The sequence below is a fragment of the Fragaria vesca genome, linkage group LG1 (genome assembly GCF_000184155.1).
Source record: "Fragaria vesca subsp. vesca linkage group LG1, FraVesHawaii_1.0, whole genome shotgun sequence".
Taxonomy (NCBI): domain Eukaryota; kingdom Viridiplantae; phylum Streptophyta; class Magnoliopsida; order Rosales; family Rosaceae; genus Fragaria; species Fragaria vesca.
Window position 1 is genome coordinate 8,502,542 of NC_020491.1, and position 14,887 is coordinate 8,517,428.

The following is a 14,887-nucleotide window of genomic DNA, read 5'->3' on the forward strand; positions in this document are numbered from 1 at the left end:
AATTCAAAGTATAGGGTATACCGGTTTAAAAAAAAAAGTGAGGGACAAAACTGATTTTAGGTATAAACTACAGGGTGTCACAAGTATTTACTCCTTTAGAAATTAATGTGAGCATAGATAATCTTGTGTCAAACATGCTGTATAGGTGTTGGGTTCATACACTAATGAAAGATGACATCAAAGCACTTCATTTACTTCATTTTTCCTGACCTTTAAAAATAAATTAAGATTTAGACTCCAGTCAACAACATAGATTAAAAGAAGAGAAATTCTTCGGTGCGATGGCTGTGCCACATGTCCGTGCGACCGGCCGACGGTCGTGCGACACGTGTTTTTTTTTTTTTCACAACAGCTGCTGCGTTCTCCTCCGGCGAATCTTCTTCTGTTTTTTCTTCATCCTCGCCGGCCGAAACCATCGCCAACCACGACGCAGATCCTCCTCCGCTGCTCTCCCTCATTTCCAGCCCCAAATTTCGTGACCGCCACACCCTTCGAAACCCTACCCCTCCTCTCTCCGCCTTCTTCTTCCTCTCCACCTCTCCGGATCCCTCTCCTCTCCCCTCCATTCGCTCCCGGAGCTCCGACGAGCCAAGAATCTCCAGAGAAAGGAAGAAGAAGCTTCGCCGGAGGAGAACGCAGCTTCGCCAGAGGAGAACATGTGTACTGCTGTGAAAAAAAAAAAAACACGTGTCGTACGACCGTAAGCCGGTCGCACGGACACGTGGCACGGCCGTCGCACCGAAGACTCTCTTAAAAGAATGCACGTTGCCTGAAACCCGTACAGATTCCTAACCAAAAAACACTAGCAGCCAACATTAAATTCAAATCAGTAGCAAAGCTCCAAGATTGAGATTCATACTCACTAATCTTCGTCATCCATGACACCTAAGGATCACAATCCCAGTCCCACAAAAGCAACCTCCCATTTCAACCTGGACTCCAAAATATTAAAACCAATTTTCAACCCCTTTGATTTCTCTACTCCGGCAATGAAACATCGAGCTTTGCTATCCACAAACATCGGAAACCGATGACTATCGGACCCGAAATCACCGCTCCTCTCCGTAAGTCTTCAATCTTTCACGTCCTATTTCTCATCCAATTTCCCTCCAAAATTAACTAACTTCTTCTTCCTTCACAGTTCACAACAAGAACCATGCTTCCGTTTCATCTCCGTCACCGGAAAATTTCTCCGGCGAGGAGAATTCCCCGATCGAGCAAGTCGCCCTCACCGTCCCCATCACCGACGACCCCTCCCTCCCGGCCGTCACGTTCCGCACATGGACGCTCGGATCCCTCGCGTGTATCCTACTCTCCTTCCTCAACCAATTCTTCTGGTACCGGCGAGAGCCTCTCTCCCTAACCTCGATCTCCGCCCAGATCGCGGTGGTCCCGCTCGGCCACCTCATGGCCTCCGTCGTCACCGACCGGGTCTTCTTCAAGGGGCGGAGATGGGAGTTCACGCTCAACCCGGGGCCTTTCAACGTCAAGGAGCACGTGCTCATCACCATCTTCGCCAACTCCGGCGCCGGCAACGTCTACGCGATCCACATAGTCAGCACCATCAAGGTGTTTTACGGGAAGGACATGTCGTTTTGGGTGGCGCTGCTCGTCGTTTTGACCACTCAGGTGTTGGGCTTCGGTTGGGCTGGGCTTTTCCGGCGGTACTTGGTTGAGCCCGCCGCCATGTGGTGGCCTCACAATCTCGTCCAGGTTTCTCTCTTCAGGTAACTTTTACTGCCACGTGTTGGTTTCTTATTGGTTATGTAGATTCGGTCACTGTACCTCCCTTGACTGATTTTCCCAAAATAGAAACTTTTCACTTTTGTACTGCTGTTTGCCAATCATGACCATATTTTGGGTGAAAAAAATGCTGAAAAATCGATATGTTTTCAAACTTATGCTAAAATTCTGGAAATGTATCAACAAAAAATGTGTCAATATCGACGTACAGAAAATATTGTCGATATATCAAATGTGTGACCCATTTATGTGTTGTGTACTTGTGTTACGAATAGGTTTTAGTTGAGTAATAAATGTGGTATGGATAGTTTTATTGGAAATAAAGATGATCGGAGTCCTGAATTGTGTGCATGTTATGCATATATGGTTGTGTGGACAGAGCATTACATGAGAAGGAGGAGAGGCCTAGAGGTGGATTAACAAGGAATCAGTTCTTCCTAATTGCTTTCACTTGTAGCTTTGCTTATTATGTTTTTCCGGGCTACTTGTTCCCAATGTTGTCCTCCATTTCCTGGGTCTGCTGGATCTTTCCTGCTTCTGTTCTAGTCCATCAGCTAGGCTCAGGACTACATGGTCTTGGGATCGGTGCTATTGGTCTCGATTGGTCCAGCATTTCCTCTTACCTTGGAAGTCCACTTGCCAGTCCATGGTTTGCTACTGCTAATGTTGCTGTTGGTTTTGTCCTTGTGATGTATGTCATTACTCCTGTGGCTTATTGGCTCAATGTGTATAAAGCAAGAACCTTCCCCATATTCTCAGATGGATTGTTCACGTCTACTGGCCAAAGCTACAACATTTCAGCTATAATAGACCCCAACTTCCGGCTTGACATTGATGCGTATGAGCGAGAGGGCCCTCTCCATATCAGCACCTTTTTTGCTATCAACTATGGTGTGAATTTTGCTTGCCTCACTGCCACTGTTGTTCATGTTCTCCTCTTCAATGGGAGGTAAGCCTCCCTTTGTAGATCATATCTATTGTGCAATGAATTGAACGAGATATGATATTTTACGTAGTTTGCGTCATAAACATGCAGAGATATCTGGGAGCTAAGCAAGTCTGCCTTCCAGGAAAAGAAGGCAGATGTGCACACAAATCTCATGAGAAGATACAAGCAAGTTCCTGGATGGTGGTTCATATGTATCCTTGTGGCTAACATAGCAGCAACTATGTTTACATGCCATTACTACAACGATCAATTGCAATTGCAATGGTGGGGAGTCTTGCTTGCTTGTGGTCTAGCTTTGTTCTTCACTCTACCTGTCGGAGTCATTTATGCCACAACAAATCAGGTTCAGATTCACGCTAATATATTACCTGTTCTGCATTTTTGTATCCACTTCTCAATAATTCTCATAAATCCTTATGGAGATGCTCTGAAGGTTACCACATTTGTTTAAATCTTGTGCCACATGTCTAGTTTCGCTGTGTTACTTCTCTAACATGAACAATCTTCTCAACGGTGAACAGATGCCGGCATTGAATGTGATCACAGAATACATAATTGGGTATCTGTATCCTGGATATCCAGCTGCTAACATATTATTCAAAGTATATGGACACATAAGCATGAAACAAGGAATCACTTTTCTGGAAGACTTCAAGCTTGGACACTATATGAAGATTGCTCCTCGAGCAATGTTCATGGCACAGGTTAGTTTGCCAAACATGACATTTATATCAAGTTTCTGGTCCATAGATTGATGGATAACATTTGGTCTAATGTACTTTGGAATAATTTCTTATCAGATAGCTGGTACTATTATAGCAGCACTTGTGCATTTAGGAACGGCATGGTGGCTTATGAGCACAATCCCCGATATATGCGACAGGGCGTTACTACCAGCAGATAGCCCATGGACTTGCCCCGGTGACCATGTCTTCTATGATGCTTCTGTCATTTGGGGCCTTGTTGGGCCGCGCAGAATCTTTGGGGATCTTGGCTACTATTCGGCTATCAACTGGTTCTTCTTGGCTGGGGCTATAGCTCCTGCACTTGTTTGGCTTGCACACAAGGCCTTCCCAACCAAACAATGGATTAGACTTATAACCATGCCTGTGCTCTTAGGGACAGTAGTCAACATGCCTCCAGCTACTGCTGTGAATTTCACCAGTTGGATCCTCATTGGATTTGCCTCAGGCTTTGTGGCTTACAGGTACTACCGCAGCTGGTGGAGTCGCCACAACTACGTGCTATCTGGTGCCCTTGACGCTGGATTAGCCTTCATGGCAGTAATCTTGTACTTATGTCTAGGGATGCATCATGTCCACTTAAAATGGTGGGGAAGTTCCCCGGATGGTTGTCCGTTGGCTTCTTGCCCAACAGAACCTGGTGTTCTGATCAAGGGCTGTCCATTGCTGTGAGCAGCGTTTTGCATTGTATTGGTTTCTAGATTCTTTTGGTTAGAGTAGAAATGTAAATAATTTGTGATATAGCTCAGATGTATTGACAATGGTTAATACTAGTAAATACCATTCCTTTCACTTCTGCTCTTGCAAATCAAATCAGAGCAATTTTGCTTGAAACGATTGCCTTCGTTTTACTATGTGTTTCCTCTTTCAATTTCTTCTTGTTTCTATCTTATGTGCTCCATCAACTAGTATCACAGATCCAAATCCCTTCCATGTCATTCTCGTCGTCATCCAACTCTTCCCACATTTTCACTTTTCAAAACCCAGTTAGAATCTCTCATAAACCAAAATGATCAACTCCACACTCACCCACAGGACACACCTTGAGGTAAAAGGAAGTTTGGGGCGAGTTTTTCTTCTTTTTGTAATGGCCCGCTAGGCCCAGCCCACCTTGAACCGCCTAGCCACGCCCATTGTCTGCCTGGCCCACAGAAATTTCCTTTTTCTTTTTTCCACTATATATTTCTTCAGCGTACAAGGTGGGCCCCTTTTCGTTAGCCCCCACCCACGTGGCGACCGCCTAGCCACAGCATTGTCCGCCTAACCCACAGAATTATTATTATAATTCTTTTTTCTTTTTTACCCTATATATTTTTCCCGCCGTCGATGTCGTGCTCTTGGACGGCGACGCGACCGAGATCGTCGGTTTCGAGGCTGCTCCGGGAAACCTTAGGATTCGAGGACTCCGGCGACGATGGAGAGTTCAAATAGGGATGACGTACTTGATGACGGGCTTCCTCCTTAAATCTGCATCCTTATTCTCTATTACTGGGTTTCGTTATGTTCTAGGATTTTGAATTCCGGCTTCGTTTATCCTCATCAACTTGATGACGAGTGTTGTGTTTCATGATTGATCAAGAAAAAACCATTCACTGAATTGTGAAACCATGCATGTTCTAAACTAAAGAAAATTTATTTACATAGAAATGTTGCAGGTGAAAGCTCTAAGCCACCACCCTTACTGGTTTAGTTAGTGGTTTTGCTGAGTTTCTTATACTTCTGTCTAGTTCATATTTGCTTCTGTGGATTTTGTTCTTTGTTTATGAAAACAGGGCACCATCATCAACTTGATGAATAGGACATTGCATTTGTTATGCAGTTCACTTCAGCAACATATAAAAATAGCGAACAGACACCACATAACCCACATCAGCATTTTCATTTGCGGATGATCTTAAGTGTTGGCAAAATATTTGTACCATAGTTATTGATCATATTGTTGATTTGTCTACACATAAATCCAATAATGTCCATATCTATCTGCAAAACCGCTCACTGAATTGTGAAATGAAACCATGTAATAAAAACCACATAGATTTGATTAAACATTAGTTTAACCACTAATACAACTCACTAATGAAGGCAAAACAAAACTTATAAATGACTTGGTCAAGGCCAATGAGCACAACCACAAAGCTCGGGCCTAAGCAAAACATATCTTTGTCTGATTCTTCTGATCTAATTTTCTCTTTGATTCCCTTTTAGTTATGTTTCCTCTCCTATCTCCCCCGTCTCCTGCAAAAAAATGGTTGGGATTTGTAACAGCCATTTGGGTTCAGGCAGTCAGTGGCAACAATTACACATTCTCAAACTATTCTCTTGCTCTCAAGACCCTCATGGCACTTACACAGCTTCAACTCAACAATTTATCCGTCGCCAAAGATATTGGCAAGGCCTTTGGCCTGCTCTCCGGCATGGCTTCAGATCGTTTGTCGACTTCTACAATTCTCATGATTGGATCAGTTGAGGGTCTAATCGGATATGGAGTTCAATGGCTTGTTGTTAGTGAGAGAATTAACCCTCTTCCATATTGGCAGGTAAATGTTGGCATTCCTATTACTCTAACCATAATGCTGCTTCAAATTTCTATTGACAGACAATGTGACATAATATGTTGATGGGATTGAACTTAAACATTAGATGAAAAAATGCGAAAACATAACGTGTTAGATATCTAAAAAGAGAACGTTATCTTTCATTAATTTGAATGTACATTTCTGCTCTATGTGGCTGTAGATGTGCATATTTTTGTGCATGGGAGGCAACAGCACAACATGGATGAACACTGCAGTGCTAGTGACCTGCATAAGAAATTTCACAAAAAACCGAGGTCCAGTTTCAGGCATCTGCAAGGGCTATGTAGGATTAAGCACAGCAATCTTCACAGACTTGTGCACTTCTCTATTCTCCTCAAGCCCCTCCAAATTCCTCCTCATGCTTGCTATAGTCCCTGCCATAGTCTGCGTAGCCGCGTGCATATTCCTCAAAGAAACTCCACCCGCTTCGAGTCCATCAGAGGAAAAACAAGAAGCAGAGGTCTTCCACGTCTTCAACATCCTTGCCATTGTTGTAGCAGTTTATCTCTTGGCCTTTGACATCACTGGACCTCATGGTCATGTTCTCTCTTTGGCATTTGCAGTAGGACTAATAGTCCTGCTAGCTATGCCCTTGGGTGTGCCTTTGTACACTTTCCTTTGCACTTCCAGAACTTATAGTTTTGATATAGAGCACAAAGCGCTTGAGGATCCCCTGGTTGTTCAAAAAGCACTTTTGGAAAAGTCTAAGGAATTAGCAGGAGTTAAGGTGGCAGATTTTGAAGGATTTAAGCAAAGACCATCGATTGGGGAGGATCATAACATAGACCAAATGATACAAACATTTGATTTTTGGATACTATTTGTGTCCTTTCTTTGTGGCACAGGCACTGCTATGTGTGTCATGAACAACATGGCGCAGATGGGGCTAGCACTTGGCTACTCAAGCGTCTCTATCTTCATCTCACTTCTTAGCATTTGGGGCTTTTTCGGGCGCATAATATCTGGCTTGATCTCTGAGTACTACATTGGGTATGTTCTCTCTTTCTTACTTCAATTTTGATCCTTATAGTTTAGTTAGATGAACTCTGATCTAACTCCGTGGTAAATATTTTGTACACAGGACACATGCCATGCCTAGGCCATATTGGAATGCAGTGGCTGAGATCCTAATGGCACTAGGATACCTAGCAATGGCTCTAGCCATGCCTGGATCTCTCTACATTGGCTCAATATTTGTGGGCATGGGCTATGGATTCCTTCTCACTATAACAGTTCCAGTTGCCTCAGAGCTATTTGGTCTCAAACACTATGGTCTTCTGTACAACATTCTCATCCTCAACCTTCCTTTGGGTTCTTTTCTCTTCTCCGGTTCACTCGCTGGTTATCTATACGATGCTGAAGCTACAAAAACCAGTGAAGGGGGCAGCACTTGTGTCGGGTCACACTGTTACCGGCTTGTGCACTTGATCATGGCCCTTGCTTCTGTTTTGGGGCTTGTACTGAATGTGTTGTTGGCCATTAGAACAAAGAAAGTGTACACCAAGATTTACGAGAGCAAGAACCCGAAGAAGATTATTATGGGTTTTTCAGCATCAGCAAAATACTAAGCAAACTTTTGCCATGCCAATCATATATTTGTGACACTAGCTAGTAATGGTTGCATTCCATGCATGAGTAGCAGTTCATCTTAATCGGTGTTGTATTTTACAACGTACAGTTTTGTAATCTTTACATGTATAAATTGTAAAATACTACTAATGGTATAGAAACTCTAAGATAAGTGAGAGTAAAGTAATTTTTTTTGTAAATTGTTGAGAGTAAAGTAAGTGATAGAGAGAGATGATACACAAGAGCACTAATATTCCCTCTATTTGGATTCATCAGTAACACTTGTATACAAAACGACGCCGTATCGACGTTCATGGAAACCGGAGCAGCAACCACGGCAAAGGCCTCATCTCTCCGATGGAAAATTCTCCGTCAAGCCCTTCTCCGCAAACCAACAGGTCCCTTCCTCAAACCCTCTCTGTCTTTCATCTTTCAATCAAATTGATCTTCAAATTTTGATGTACTTAAATTCTGTGTGCTGAAGCAGATGAGCAATCTGCAATTGGGGTCAAGCGAATCACGAGGAAGACGACGCAAGGCTTCAACTTGATACCCACCAACCTTGTTCAAGACCCAACTAACTTAACCGACGCAACTGTCTGCTACACCTTGCCCATTGACTCTGCTCCCAAGCTTTACATCAAGTGAGCTTTAAAGATTGAATCTTTATTATCTTTATTCATAAAGATGAAATCTTTTTGTGATTGGTTGTTGCATTGTTCGAGTGTTTAGCATTTCTGAAGGGTTTGATGGGTAATGGATTGTGTTTTGTTGTGTGCAGTCAACGAGTGGTTGACCGAGCTGAGCTTAGTGACTTTGAGATTTGCAATCAGTACAATATTGACAACACTGGGCTTGTTTGTAAGTTTTCTTTTGTTCTTTGTGCAATTTGGCATTGCATTTTAGTTTATTGATTGACGTTTGAATGTTCTTTTATTGTGGTGTTAAAACAGGTCAGTGGCCATCAGAAGAGGCACTCGCGTATTTTTGCTTGAAGAATGCAGACATGTTCAGGTTTGTAACCTCTATCTTCTGCATTGTACTTTTCTGCTTTGTCAAGATTGTGAGTTTCCTGTTTGGTTGAATGAGTTGTTTGCGACTACTCTCACTGTGTTTGTTTGTGTGTGATTTACTTTGTTTCGGTTCTTCTCGCTTGGTTTTAGGTCTAAGAGAGTGATTGAACTTGGGGCGGGATATGGATTAGCTGGTTTAGTTATTGCAGCAGTTACAGATGCATCAGAAGTTGTGATTTCAGATGGAAATCCCCAAGTAGTTGATTGTATCCTGATTTTATCATGCTGCCAGTTGATAAATATTGGCATGGTAGTCATGCTCGCATAGTTGCATACATTCACACTATACGCAAAATGAATATTTCTACGAATTTGCAGTCACTTTTGATAGTAAAATACCTTTCCCTAGTGGGGCACTGGCTTTCCTTCTCACCTTGTGATGCAGTTTAGTTATCCAAGCATGCTTAGGGACAGTTACTGGGAAGTTTCATGGCCAAGATTCTAAACTAGTTGAGAATTTGGAGTTAGATGTTATGGCTCTTCAGAAAAGTATTGTCCTTCAAATCCATACCTGGTTTCTGATATTCATCGTCTGATTTCCCTACTCAAAATCATTGTAAATTGGTACAAATTACCCGTGTAACTATTTTGATATGAAAAGTGATTCGACTTTTAAATATAAAGTATCAACAATAGAAATGAAGTAGAGACTATCATACTACGAATGATTTCTTGAGTCTGTTGCATTTACCTTTAAACAGTACTGGTTACATGTCCTGTTTTTAGCCCAGAGAAGTATATTGTTTATAAAGATTATACAGATTATACAGTGAGGCTTTGTTCGATTTTCACTGTTTAGCCTAGGACTGACTTAGAAAGCATGTGTACTATGAATATGGTCTGTCTTTGTATTTCATCAAAGCAATGTGCACTACAGATACCTTCTTTTTTTTCCTTTTCCTTCTTTCAAATTGATTTTGAAATATGTACTTTTTATCTTGTGGTGTTGATTTAGACCAGTTTTTAAGTTAAGTGAATCATCACTTGTTATGTCAAGATTCCTTAATTTTTAGATATTCAGCGCAATATTGATGCCAACTCTAAAGCATTTGGGGGTACAAGAGTGAAGGCTATGATGTTGCATTGGGATCAGACCGGAAATTCAAATATCTCTGGCACTTTTGATCTCATTGTTGCGAGTGACTGGTATGTTCTTCCATATTTCCGATTTTCAACAAGAGTGCAGTTATTCAATATGTTCTACCACATCCATAGGGAAAAAAAAGGGGGGGGGGGGGGGGTCGTCATTGGTCAATATAATGTGCCTTGGTTAACAAAACTATGTGGATGTATTTTTCACTGCAGAATGATTCTTTCTTTTTATCAAAGACATGAAATTTGGGTTTGGAGGCTATGGTGGTTGTCAAGATGGGATCAACTTTAGCTAGTTAGCTGCTTTAGCTCATAAACAACAGTTTACATCCTCAAATTTATATGGTGATTTCTTTCACTGAGATTAGGAGGTGATTGACTGAGGGAAATTTTTTTGTGCATTGCAATATTAGTGACCTGGCAACATCTAATCTCTTTCTTTTCTTCATTAATTATCAAGCTTCACTTGTACTTAAGTATGTAACATATAATGCATGAACACACATAATTGCATATACTTTTAAATCTTTGTGATTTATCTTCCTCTTTCTTTTATTGACGTGATATGCCATATGGACAGCACATTTTTTAAGGACTTCCACAATGGACTTGCTCAAATTGTCAAATTCTTGTTGGAAAAAGTGCGGCCCTCTGAAGCTATATTCTTCAGTCCTAAAAGAGGAGACTCCTTAGATAAGTTCCTAGAGAAAATCAAAGAAAGTAATTTGTGCTTCAGCATAACAGAAAATTATGATGCTGAAATTTGGAAACGTCATAACCAGCTTATGAATGGTGATGGTTCCTGGCCCAGCTATGAAAAAGATCACTGTTATCCCTTGTTAGTCAGGATTGCTCTATGATCTGACTCATGTTCCTTCACCAGCTGCACATACTTCGTGGGATCAAATTTGTTTGCTGACCTGTGTTGTAGCTTGTATTGAAAGTACTAATTCATTTAGGGAAATAGGAATTGCAATGTACAGACTGAATTGGTATTGTTGCCCTCAATTGGTGGATCCCAAATTCTTTAAACTGCATCTCATGAAGCAGATCCTCCCTATATTTGAGTCTACCAATTGGAAATGAAAGAATGGCATCTTTATTGGTTGATTTAAAATTTGGTTGTTCCTTTTGAAGATTATCATGCTATAAGTTTTGGTATATTTATGGTTTGCCAATTGTAGTGAAAGATTGAGGTCCTGCTTTTGATTGGTATAATTTATTAGTGATTTCCTTTTTAACATGATCAGGAGATCTAAAGTTTGAAACTTATGCCTGAAGATTCCTTATCTTTAACTGAGCATCAAGTCAAACATTTTCTTTAAAATAGAACCGTCCTTGAACAATCTTCTCTTTTGATCAATTAATCTAACATATACTGGGAGTGGAGACATCTTATTTGCTTTGAGGTTTTATTTCACTGCAGGATCACAGGAATGAACAAGCCTTGTCTGCAGAATGAAAAAGATAAATATGTCCAGGCTCATGGTCATGGCTCATTAAGGAAAAAAAATGATGCAAGAACTGATTAGATAGTTTATGGTGGTATTTCATTGTCTTTGACAGGTTTAGGTATATGACAACCAAGGCTGTCTTGTAAATAAGATAGTGATTTTACATTCATAACATGATGTTTTCAATTTGGCTGAGAAATAATACATTGCTGAGTTCACACTGTCTTTCACGTCTTGCACAATCATGGCTTATCTGCATAACTGTGCACCTTCAGGTTTATAGCAAGGAGAATCGTCTGAAACTATTGGCAGCTGCATGCAAATCAAATATATGTCAATTTTATCAACAGAGCATTATGCCTATAATTTTCTAAACGATTTATTTCTAAGCTGTAGACTATGAGGCTTCTATATATCTTCAGTCCTTGAACACTTAAGTTCACTCCTACAAGCACTGATCCTAACCACCACGATGTGAGGTCCAACCAAATGGTTGTGTTTTGTTTCTTTTTCCTTTTGTTGAGGTAATCATGATTTCCACTTTCTACTGCTTCTTTATCAGCTGAGAAATGATGGTGAACTAATGTTCACACAATTTTCAATTTTGTGATTAGCTTGGTGACATAATGAAAAGATGGATTAGGAGGCACCATCGCAAATGGACCGTAGTAGTCGTGATCATTCATCATCTTATCTCCAAAGAAAAAGTTGGTTTGTTTCTGTCTTTGTGATGCTTTCTTAATTTTGTGTGGTTCCTCCTCACAAGTTGGTGAAGAATCACACCTCTATATGCATATACATACTATATCATGGATGCTGTCAAACTCATAGTTTCCAAGTCATGGGGCGGCAATTCGGATCATCTTCTTTGCTTATCTTACTTACTATAACGATGTTTCAGGTTCGATCTTCTTACGGCCAAGAAAGAACCCTTCAGAATTGCCATATATATCTCCAGTTTAGGCTCCTGTCTAGGGTGAGCTGATTAACTTGGAGACCTTTCCACGCACTTCTGATAGATGTCCTATTCAGCTGTTCTACTAAGTTTGTGCTGCACATTTCACATTTCAAAAGTGATTGCGTAATTGTGTTGCATTTTGTGGATTACCGACACCAAAACAGTGAATATCCATATCAATCACTGTAATCAGGAACTTTTCTTTGCTTGTCATTATGTCTAACACATCATTGACAATAACCTAATTCTTCTGTGTTTTGAGTGAAAAAAAATCTGCCAAATATCGTCGCTTTATGAAAAGAAAATCTATCGCTCGGTTGAATTTGATTCGGAGAATTTAGTGAAGGAATTTTATCATTGTCCTGTTGGAGGAGGTTCCAGACACGTATCTCATGGATCAAATTGTCAAAGTTAGTAGTATTTTTAGTTCAATCCGGTAATACTTCTAATCACAGATTGAACTCATCGAAGTCTCTGTGATATTTCCGATATATCTTCGACACTCTTTTTATAGCAGAACCGATATATCTAGAAGTTCTAGTTACATTCTTCACGAGTAAATTTGGTAAAATCTGTTAAACCGAAATGACGAAATTGACAAGTGGCATGGGAAGAAAAACAAGTTTTTATTTCTGAACAAATGCTTTTATACATAAATATATAGGTATGTACGTGACAACAAATTAAGTATGTAGGATGTAGAAATGGGTGGTGTACAAAATTCCAATCCTAGATTCTGTCTACTTTCCTCATGAGTAATACTAGAGCCACTAGGTAATACCCAAATCACCAGCATGATGTTGAACTGTTGCTGCTGGTGTTGGTGCTTCGCTTTCTCTAGCTCTCAACTATCCCACTCAGTGGATCAATTGGTACATGAGTGGCTACTACTCTACTACAATCGGAAAAATGAGAGAGCAAAGGAGACGACCACAATCAAAATAGTGTGGAAAGCAATTGAAGAACGGGTTTTAGTTGAGTCTCCGGTTGCCAAACCTGCTAGCAGTGAAGTGCCGCCTTCCGGTTCCGAACTTGTCCCGGACACATCAGGTACTTGCGGAGAAGCATTTGTTGCGGATTTTACACTGCATAAGCCAACGCACAAGCTTAATATGTCAATCATTAACGAATACAACATTAAGTCATTAACAATTTAACAACAGAACATAATTCAAATCTTTCGAAACTCACTACTACTTACCTAGGAAGAAGTGATGCACAAAATGTGATCGTATAATCAGCTCCCGTACATGTAAACGTACTGGAGGCATCATCATAAGCGTAGCTATACGACTTTGGACAAGCCGACTTAAACAGCTGCGAGTATATGGACGGCTTGCATGTGTCAGGTGAACCATACGCGCCGTTACAACAATACTCCGGCGTCCCAAAAGCGTCGCATGCGCTCTTACACGCGTCGCCATCCTCCACCTTGAGCTCATTCGGACAACTCCGGTTGAGGTCCGTCGCACATCCGGTGGTGGCGCACGTACCTGATCCCCCACTCCCTTCCACGATCATTGGCAAGTTATAACCATCAACCAGGCTAACGTCATAAAAGTCCTGCGTTCCACCCGACCCCGAGCCGAGCGTGAACTCGGCTAGGGTTGCGGGTGGGGCCGCTCCTGCTCCGTTACACTCTAGTTGGCCTGAGCCGCAATCGGCCGTGGCACACGAGCCAAGGCCGGATGCATCAAAGCTGCAGCGGGTTCGGGCCCAGAAACGGCCCGACCAACCAGCTGGAGCTTGGAAGGTGCGGGAGGCGCCCTTGGCAAGCTCAAAGCCGGTGCTGTCCAGGTTGGGACTACCGGCGCTGGCTAGAATTCCTGGCCAAACGGTGAACTCACATTTGTTTACGAAGGTGAATGTAGCTCCTGATACCCCTGCAAAAACAGAGCAACGTGTTTAAGATCATGAATATTTTGGATTCATCATGAAAATTTGAAAGAAACCCAAAGGGGAAAAGTTATAGGAATGAAGTTGGTGGTTTTACCTTTGGTGATGATGAGAAAGACAAGGCTGAGGTAATAGGAAAACGGAGTTGCCATGAACATTGTGTCTGGGTTTTTCTGGTTCTGAACAAGAAAGGGAATGGGAGGGAGAGGAAGAAGAGAGCTAAGCAATCCTAAGGAAGTAGTGGGAGAATCTTAATCATCAGCTGGGAGTGTCTATTTATAAGTAAAAGAATGCATAAACAAAGAGGGGGATAGCAATGGGAGTGTCACCGTCTCACTATCATTTTCCTTTTCTTCTTCTTTTCTTTGCTAATGTTCTGGCCTCTACTACCTACCAATAAGATTTCAGGTTAGTGTTGTGAATTGACTAAAATATCACCTTTTTTTGGGTAAAGAAGTCTTTTGCTCTGGAAATTAGTTGGAACTTGCTCCGTGGCAGCTTCTGATTGGGACACTTTTACTCTTGACAGTTGTCTTGCTTGCAAATTCAGTTATCTTGAGTTGTTATACCTTTACCATAGGTCTCAATATGTTACTTGGAATATGACAAATTAACAGACAAATCACTATGTTTTCTAATATGAAATGGGATTTGAGAAGTCATTTTAAAGACTCAAACATGAACAATATAAGAATGGAACTGGTAATGACTATTGAGATTTCTCTTAAGAGTAACAGAAGAGAAATTTTCTCATCGGTATAGATTATGTTAGATATGAATGCAATTAATTCTTCAACACGAGACATTTTATGTTCTTCCCGATACATCAAATAA

The 14,887-nt window shown here is 41.2% G+C and overlaps 4 protein-coding genes across 4 annotated transcripts; 3 read left to right on the forward strand and 1 right to left on the reverse strand.

Annotated features, from left to right (window-relative positions):
- The first annotated feature begins 804 nt into the window (after positions 1 to 804).
- LOC101297081 (oligopeptide transporter 7-like) lies at positions 805 to 4,226 on the forward strand. Its single transcript, XM_004287755.1, has 6 exons — positions 805 to 1,064; positions 1,142 to 1,727; positions 2,123 to 2,692; positions 2,780 to 3,035; positions 3,214 to 3,396; positions 3,493 to 4,226. The coding sequence occupies exons 1-6, from the start codon at positions 1,031 to 1,033 to the stop codon at positions 4,105 to 4,107; spliced, it is 2,244 nt and encodes a 747-aa protein (XP_004287803.1). The 5' UTR covers positions 805 to 1,030; the 3' UTR covers positions 4,108 to 4,226.
- A 141-nt stretch (positions 4,227 to 4,367) lies between these two features.
- LOC101298071 lies at positions 4,368 to 7,579 on the forward strand. The gene is made up of 4 exons (XM_004289039.1): positions 4,368 to 4,399; positions 5,666 to 5,972; positions 6,172 to 7,001; positions 7,093 to 7,579. The coding sequence occupies exons 1-4, from the start codon at positions 4,368 to 4,370 to the stop codon at positions 7,577 to 7,579; spliced, it is 1,656 nt and encodes a 551-aa protein (XP_004289087.1).
- Positions 7,580 to 7,893: 314 nt separating this feature from the next.
- On the forward strand, positions 7,894 to 10,786 carry LOC101298371 (calmodulin-lysine N-methyltransferase-like). The gene is made up of 7 exons (XM_004289040.1): positions 7,894 to 7,978; positions 8,068 to 8,224; positions 8,362 to 8,441; positions 8,534 to 8,594; positions 8,744 to 8,859; positions 9,667 to 9,799; positions 10,326 to 10,786. Exons 1-7 carry the CDS (start codon positions 7,894 to 7,896, stop codon positions 10,603 to 10,605), a joined length of 912 nt encoding a protein of 303 aa, XP_004289088.1. The 3' UTR covers positions 10,606 to 10,786.
- Positions 10,787 to 12,766: 1,980 nt separating this feature from the next.
- LOC101297373 (thaumatin-like protein 1-like) lies at positions 12,767 to 14,278 on the reverse strand. Its single transcript, XM_004287756.1, has 3 exons — positions 14,151 to 14,278; positions 13,359 to 14,040; positions 12,767 to 13,242 (listed from the first exon to the last, which is right to left on the reverse strand). The coding sequence occupies exons 1-3, from the start codon at positions 14,209 to 14,211 to the stop codon at positions 13,053 to 13,055; spliced, it is 933 nt and encodes a 310-aa protein (XP_004287804.1). The 5' UTR covers positions 14,212 to 14,278; the 3' UTR covers positions 12,767 to 13,052.
- Positions 14,279 to 14,887: the final 609 nt, after the last annotated feature.

Excerpts from the sequence above, each read along its gene's own strand:
- LOC101298071 (XM_004289039.1), top strand. The coding sequence starts at position 4,368 with ATGTCATTCTCGTCGTCATCCAACTCTTCCCA. Across the intron at positions 4,400-5,665 it reads TCGTCATCCAACTCTTCCCA|GTCTCCTGCAAAAAAATGGT; the intron begins CATTTTCACTTT and ends CCTATCTCCCCC. Across the intron at positions 5,973-6,171 it reads ACCCTCTTCCATATTGGCAG|ATGTGCATATTTTTGTGCAT; the intron begins GTAAATGTTGGC and ends ATGTGGCTGTAG.
- LOC101298371 (XM_004289040.1), top strand. The coding sequence starts at position 7,894 with ATGGAAACCGGAGCAGCAACCACGGCAAAGGCCTCATCTCTCCGATGG. Across the intron at positions 8,225-8,361 it reads GCTCCCAAGCTTTACATCAA|TCAACGAGTGGTTGACCGAG; the intron begins GTGAGCTTTAAA and ends TGTTGTGTGCAG. Across the intron at positions 9,800-10,325 it reads CTCATTGTTGCGAGTGACTG|CACATTTTTTAAGGACTTCC; the intron begins GTATGTTCTTCC and ends CCATATGGACAG.
- LOC101297081 (XM_004287755.1), top strand. The coding sequence starts at position 1,031 with ATGACTATCGGACCCGAAATCACCGCTCCTCTCC. Across the intron at positions 1,728-2,122 it reads GTCCAGGTTTCTCTCTTCAG|AGCATTACATGAGAAGGAGG; the intron begins GTAACTTTTACT and ends TTGTGTGGACAG. Across the intron at positions 3,397-3,492 it reads GAGCAATGTTCATGGCACAG|ATAGCTGGTACTATTATAGC; the intron begins GTTAGTTTGCCA and ends ATTTCTTATCAG.
- LOC101297373 (XM_004287756.1), bottom strand. The coding sequence starts at position 14,211 with ATGTTCATGGCAACTCCGTTTTCCTATTACCTCAGCCTTGTCTTTCTC. Across the intron at positions 14,041-14,150 it reads CTTTCTCATCATCACCAAAG|GGGTATCAGGAGCTACATTC; the intron begins GTAAAACCACCA and ends CTGTTTTTGCAG. Across the intron at positions 13,243-13,358 it reads TGTGCATCACTTCTTCCTAG|TGTAAAATCCGCAACAAATG; the intron begins GTAAGTAGTAGT and ends TGGCTTATGCAG.